Genomic DNA, 7500 nt, shown 5'->3' with positions numbered 1-7500 from the left:
CCTATCCTTATAAATAGTACCGCTGATCATTACAAACAAAACAAGAAGGATAAAAAACTGTATAAACGTCATTGAGTCACACAGCAATGTTCAACAACTAGCAAATTCTTGCAACTGCTCAAAACTATTCTGCCAACACTTACAGAGTGCTCTTCACCCCAGAATATACATAGTCTTTGAACAATTGCAACTGTACCACTGGCAGTCCTTGGTTGTCTCTTCAATATCTTCATCTGTAGAGCACAGTCCCTCAGGGTGGGGAAATGTTGCTGTAGGCTCCTGCACTAATGGGTTTACTATGTCCATCGGTTCCTTGGAATGTGAGCGTTCATGTGTACTGGTTGTCGGTGAGTCACAAGCAAATGAGCTGTGTAGTGATGAAAGAGTATCTTCTGGAGATTTTATCAACATTCTTCGATTTCAGTGGTATTTTCTTCCTTTGTCTGTTTGGATTTTGTACGATCTGGGTGTTTCTGCATGTTGCACGTTTTTCCCCGGTTTCCAACTGTTTCCCATTCGCACCCTTATACGATCACCTGTCTCCAAAACTAGGAGGGCTTTGGTCTGTCCTTCAAAATAGTGCCTTTGTTTTCTTTGCTTTAGCTCCAATTTCTCCATAACCTTGTGGGCATCCAAGACTTTTGGTTTTAATAAGGCATCACTTGTGGGGATGATGACCAAAGTCATCTGCTCATGAGTAGTTGAGCAGGTGAGCCAACATCACTGATGGTTGTATTTCTGTATTCCAGCAATGCGAGATATGGATCACGGCTGTCTTGCTTTGCTTTGGTTAACAGATTTTTCACAGTTTGAACTTCTTTCTTAATGATACCATTTCCTTGAGGGTTTAGTGGACTGGTAGTGGTGTGTTTGAACTCCCATCTTGCAAATGATTCAAATTTCTTTGAAGAGTATTGGGGGCCCTTATCACTAATTACTTCAGAAGGTACATCATGTCTAGCAAATGCGGACTTTAAGTGCATTATCACCAGGATGCTTTTGGTGTCTGGCAGTTTTACATCTTCCAAAAAATCTTGAGTGGTAATCCATGATGATGACATATTCAGATTTGTCCCATGTGAAAAGGTCTGTGGCTACCAATTCCCATGGTTTACTTGGTACACGAGAAGGAATCATAGGTTCCTTTGCATTTTGCTTTCAGTGTGCTTAGCATATAGTGCATACTTTATAGCTGATTTGGGAGTTCATTCCTGGCCAGTAGAGTGTATCTTTTCAGTGATCCATCTAGAAAAAAGCAGTAGTGAGTCCATGGACTCACACAGCCAAAATTCAGTGAATCCCACACCAAGGAGTGTGAGTCTCACACTCATCATTATATGAGTTGTACCTACGAATAACACACAATTAAAAGAGGTTTGTATTTTATTAGTTACTTTCAGTCTTTGACATACAAATCATGAACAACTTTGAGCAGGGGGCATCTCAAAATCTAATTCTTAAATCAGAGTTCATAGATCCGCCTGTCCTTCCCTTTGCACCAGTTTTCACCATCTGGTACTTAATTTGTGCATCTTTTAGGAAAATTATGAGTCTGAGACGCGGGACGTGCAGGTAGATGGATCACTGTCTTTTGCCCGTGGCTTGGACTTTTCAATTCCCATGTGACCCTGGTGTATCCTCTCCAGCATTTCCTTTCTCATGGAGGGAAGGATCACAATTCTTTTTCCCCTGAGAACTACGCCATTCAGTTCTGACGACTCATCTTGCACGTCCCAGTAAGCATGGATACTACTGTAACTGGTGTTTGCACCTTTGTCTTTGGCCATCCATACTTAATTGTCTTGGAGAGTATCCTCAGTGATTGGTCTTCAGCTGTTGCTTGTTTGACTTCGTCTAGTTTGGACTCTGTCACTGGAAACGTACGGCTTCACAGGTGCACATGCAGCACAATATCCTCTTCCATGTTCTCTGCATCTACGGTTTGAGAGACAGTTGTTTATTGCCGATGACTAGCATGGCCACTCTAATCGCACTTTCTTTCTTGTTTATTCCAGTGGCAATTTCATTACTGTAATTAGTAAACTTCTGTTTGAACTTATTCCAATCCCACCCTCTGGACTTGAAGAACAACCCTCAGGACCTCGGGACTTGAAGAACTGTCTGCTCATTACAGGTGGCCGCTTTATACAGGATCACTCATTGGGCATGGTCTAATACCAATTTAATGGTGTATCATACAAAAACACTTCATGCATGGAAACAGTAGGACAATCAACACTCTTTCAAGTGATCGATACTTTAAACAAAGTTGCAAACTTGTAAACTTAATGGTATATACGTAACACTGTGTTTTTCTTTTTTTCCTTTTTTTTCTTTTTATGTGGTTAATGGCAATTAAAATGAATGAATGAATGAATGAATGAACTAGGACATACAATTGACTGAAATTTTGAATGTGGCCTAGAATTGAACCTGAAAATATTGCCCTGGACTTTTCCCTCTGATTTGTGCTTCAATTTTGAGGTCCGAATGACATATATAAAAAATGTCCATTCCATTAGGAATTGAAAGTTACCTCCTCTAAGCTTCATCTTGCTGTTGAGTAGATTGTGGTCAGTGAATCACATTGTGGAAATCTGGATGGATAGTTGGAAGGTGACATTTAAATCAATCTGAATTGTCAACTATTTCATCCCATGCTTTGTCATGCAAAGATATTGAACATTGTAAATCAGAGGAAAGAACATCCCTGAAGGGGATTTCAAATGTTCTTGAGGAAAATTCCAACCACTTCAATGTTGGTTTTGTGAGCACAAACTAAGGTTTCAGATGCACTGCAATAAATTTGATCATTAATTTTAGTTCAATCCTTTCACACCTTTATGCAAGTATTTTCTTGCTTCCAGTTTCTTTTTAAATGTCAGATTTCCGGACGAAATGCGACCACTTTTGACTTTTCCATACTTCAGGCTGAAGCAGCACTTATTTTGTAAATGCTTCAATTTTGGCTCACGTACATTTCCTTGAGCGATAGTCACTGCTCTTGATAAGATTGTCTACAATGCTATTGACTATTTGTCACCTCCAGAGGGGCAAAATAAAAAAAAAGGGGTGGACGAATGGAGGTTCTTCTTTCGCCAACCAAATCATCTCACAGCTTTGATGCATGCAGAACTTACTGAAGAGCCTGCTTGTAAGCTTTTGAATTGAAGATAACCATCAGTATTATTTTCTGCTGCATGGATAAGAGTTTAATACCACTTTGGTTTCCATTTATGTACCCATCAATAAGCTCAAGCAATACATGTATGTACATTGCAAGTGGTGACTTAACATTCTCATAAAACGTTTGTCCTTCTCTTGCTGGGGTTTACTCTCTAGCTTGACAGCTTCCATTTTTTCATCTTTTTACAAGCCTGTGCAACAGGTTGTTGGAGTGAATTATAGGATGAATTTACCGTGATGGAATAATAATGATTGTCTGCTTGGGTATTATCGTTGTATGTGCATAAGGTTCAGTACATAAGAGAGTGCTATAGTATTTTATAAATAGTCTTTCTGCATGAAGTGATTTTTTACTTCCTTTGGATAAATCATCAGTGCATTGTTCTAAGAAATGGCAGGTAAAATCGAAACAAAGCAAAAATAGAATCATTGTGAAATAATTTGTGAAAGGTTGATTCCCGCTGAGGCGTGACCCTGAGGACATCATATTGAAAAGCCTTGCAGTGAGTTATGACATCAAGTCTTTGATTGATTTGAGTGATTCATTTTTGCAGGATCACTTTATTCTGAGGTTCACGAAGATGTCAAATACAACAGAGCACAATATGGTTTCCAGGTAATTTTAAAAATAATTATGATACCTCATGAGCAGTATGTTATTGGCTGTGCAAGTGAATGGATTATTTTCTTTTAATTTTTCAGCCATTGCAGGGCTCTTCAAAAGAATTTGTTTCTGTATTTTTAAAAAATATGGTGAAACAATATTCTGAAGATATGAAATCGAAAGTGCAATGTAAACCTGTCATGTTGGATTGTGTGAAAACAAGAACAGCTATCAAAAAACCAAAGAGAAAAAAAGTTTCTGCCAGGGAGAAAAGGCTTTGTGGGCTTTACAACATTTCATCAGCAAATCAAAGGTTTGTTGAGGAATTTGGTAAGAATTTATGGTACAGAGGAGTAAAACCCATTGACTCCTGAACTGCTTCCCATTGATGAGTAAAATCATGTGACATTAGGACAATTTAGTGTGTAGTATTGTGGGATATTTTTACGAGTCTCGCCTTGAAAATAGAAAATAGAAGAAAATAGAAAATAGAAGAAGCGTAAAATAGAAAATAGAAAATAGAAGAAGATAGAAGAGAAGCTAAAGCTTCCTTGCGTGACAAACTATCTTATGTGACTATTCAGCAAGCAACTGTCCAGGTTTCGGGTGCTTATATTTGGTTGCTGTTGATTGGTCAAAAATGAAAACTTATCAAACCTGTCAATCGAATTGTTGAGCAAAGTGTCGTGCATTTTATTTCAAACACTTCAATGCATTACATGTAAGCAAAACAAAGATGGAATTTTGGATCTACTGAAAGCAGGTCTCACTGTAATTTAGAAGCCAAGTTTCACTTCACTTTGGTTAAAAGGCTTGAAGGGTATTCCATCGTTAACAGTGGGTTTTCAAATGGAAATGAAAAAGTATTGTATTAGTTGTACCAACAGTTCCTTTTTATTAGTAGCAGAACCTTTTACTTTTTGGTTGAGGCAAGGAAAGATAAAAAGATTTGGGACTGTTGTGTTCTTTTATTAACATTAATTTGTTCAAAGGTATGACATGTATCTTCCTCTTCATAAACTGTGGCAGGATTACATGAGAAATATGTTGAACCTTCACTCTAATAGGTATGTTGTCAAAATATTGACCTGTGTATGTGATCATACAACAACAAGAACTTTTTTTTTGCAACCCCTATTACAAAAAAATGTTATAGAAGAAAATAGAAGAATATTCCTATATCAGCAAACCACAGTCTTTTAAAGTGAAAGGAAAGGAAAAGGAAAGGAACTTTATAAATTTAGTGTCGTTCTAGTCGTTCTCGCGCTGGAGCACTAATTGGGGACAATGTAAACTGAAATTAACAAAATAATAACGTAAATCAAGTCAAATGTTGGTCTGAGGAGGGGAAATTGGAGTACCCGGAGATAACCTCTAGGTGCTGAGTAGAGAACCAACAAACTCAACCAACATATGACGCCGAGTCTGGGAATCGAATCCGTGCCACATTGGTGGGAGGCAAGTGCTCTCACCATTGCGCCATCCCTGCACCCCTGGTCGTTTTTGTATGGACCTCACTGTGCTCGGTCCATAATGCCATGACCTTGGGCCTGTATTCCCCAGTACGGCCCTCATGCTCGGTTAGTAAGAAGTCCTCACCACATCCCCCTTCAGTTTGCTCTTTTGACTTACAGTGCTACTATGACGAAATTTGCATCTTCCCTATCTAAGTCATTTTGGCACATAAACATGTAGTCTGTACGAGAAGAAGAATGCTGTTTACCATTTTCAAATATCTCTTTTTGTTCTGGAGATATTCAAGTTTTTTTAATATGCAAATTTGCCAAGTGATGATGTCATAAACACAACCAGATTTTGATCAAGTATGATGGAGAAAAATATCTCAGCCAATTTGAATCAGAAATACTTGGTTCTTTGCAGTAAGATTCTAGTAGATGTGTTCCACAATATGAGCATACCATTTTTGTTACCATGGCAACATACTGGGTTCCAGACCCCCCTGACATTAAAGGCTTTGCAGGCCACCTTTGGCGTTCTGTTTTGATATTTGCAAAGATGTTAGGTCGAGTTTGTGGCCTTGGTAAATGTTTTTCTAGCCTGAGATCACCAAAATATTGAAGTCAGGTTGGAGGGGACTGGAAAAGAGTGAGTTGCCATGGGAACCAATTTCTTTACAGTCGCAGGTGTGTTGCCTTCAGAACTATTAGCTCACCAAGTTTCAATGGTGTCTGTTGCAAATTGACCGAGATAGCTCTATTTATATTCTTGATGTTCTATTGGGTTGGGTGAATAATGTCATCAGCCCTCTTATTTGAATATTTTACACATTTTTCAAACTTAAATATCTCCGGAAACAATGCAGATATTTCCAAACGGTAAGCAGCGTTTTTATTGTTTCATGGTACTCTATGTGATAAACCAAAAAATTCAAGGGATAAAAATTTGATCATAGTAGCACTTTAAGTCCAGGTTTTCATGCAGCTATTACATTCAAATGTCAACTAAAATTAATCTAAACAGCCTGCTACGCAGTCTATCTGCAATACATCCGAAAGCCATATTATTGAATAGCAGCTTTGCAGCGACTTTAGAAGTGAAAGATCATTGCAGACCACGTTACAATTACTTGACTTGGTTCATTCTTTTGCTCAAAAGGTTGCTTTACAGCTGCAATTCAAATATATACATAAACAGAGAATTGAACAAAGATGAACAAGAATATAGAAATGTATAATCATGTATCTTTAATCATTGTCGTTTGTTGTTTATAAAATGGAGCACAGGGCATGCTCACTTGGTTTTTGAAGACTGGATAGGTGCTGTTTTGCCACAGTATCCTAGGGTGATTAACGATTGTAAAATTATGTTATATCATACGGACCTTGTAAATCAATAGTTTGCTTCTGAATCTGTTTATCGTGTTTTGACTGATTCTCACCTTTGCTTTCATTTATCAGCAATTTAAAGTTTGCCTATCCCAAGCTTCTGCGGGCTGACTACCATGGCTGCATTCTAACTGGTAAGGTCATGTAAGGTCACGACAGTTTCACCTATTTCACCTATGACGCTTTAGCGACACCAGGCACCTTGAAAATCAGGTCACTGATGACAAATGTGCCATATGTTATCACCACGAGGGGGAGCGTACTATGGAGGGAGTTCCAGATAGCTCAGTCAAGAGTGTACTGGACTTTCGTGCGGGTGTTCGCAGGTTTGAACCGGTCGTACCAACACTCAGGGTCTTAATAATAACCAAGACGAAAGAGCTACTTTATTTTATTTTATTAAGCTCGCCACAGTGAACAAAAAGTACAAAATAACACATAAAATAAATAATATAGTACTTGGCAGGGTCACCGCAACAGCTACGGCAAATTAGTGTGAGCCCGATAAATAGAAAGAACAAGGTACAAAAACTACTTTGTAATTCCATCTGCAAGACTTTCAAGTATACCGTAGGCCCCGTCTCACAACCCTTTCCTTTAAAATAATTCTGTGGGACCTTAAAGAACCCCGACATAGTTCGGTTTCGTGGTGTGGTGGCCTTCAATTCAAGTGTAAGTGTACAGCAGGTCCACATCAGCTGTATACACTAACCAATAACCAATATACTAATCTGCTTCAACAAATAATAAACACTGACAAACAAATGCAAGGATCCATCTATTGCTATTATCTCCCTTTCTCTCATCAAGGAATCATTAGAAATCCATTCGCTAAGGATAAGTACAATGTTTAGATTGAAATTG

At 38.3% G+C, this 7500-nt stretch overlaps 1 protein-coding gene across 1 annotated transcript in view; it reads left to right on the top strand.

The window, feature by feature from the left end:
* LOC137999584 (ribonuclease P protein subunit p29-like) overlaps positions 1 to 7500 on the top strand; it is a 16586-nt gene that overhangs the window by 321 nt on the left and 8765 nt on the right. Inside the window, exons 2-5 of the mRNA XM_068845403.1 lie at positions 3741 to 3802; positions 3889 to 4103; positions 4783 to 4857; positions 6709 to 6770. Of these exons, the coding sequence (XP_068701504.1) occupies positions 3741 to 3802; positions 3889 to 4103; positions 4783 to 4857; positions 6709 to 6770 (414 nt within the window). The remainder of the gene's footprint in view (positions 1 to 3740; positions 3803 to 3888; positions 4104 to 4782; positions 4858 to 6708; positions 6771 to 7500) is intronic.

The sequence above is a fragment of the Montipora foliosa genome, chromosome 1 (assembly GCF_036669935.1).
Source record: "Montipora foliosa isolate CH-2021 chromosome 1, ASM3666993v2, whole genome shotgun sequence".
NCBI lineage: Eukaryota > Metazoa > Cnidaria > Anthozoa > Scleractinia > Acroporidae > Montipora > Montipora foliosa.
Note: the sequence above shows the minus strand (reverse complement) of the source record. Positions and strands in the feature narration are given on the sequence as shown.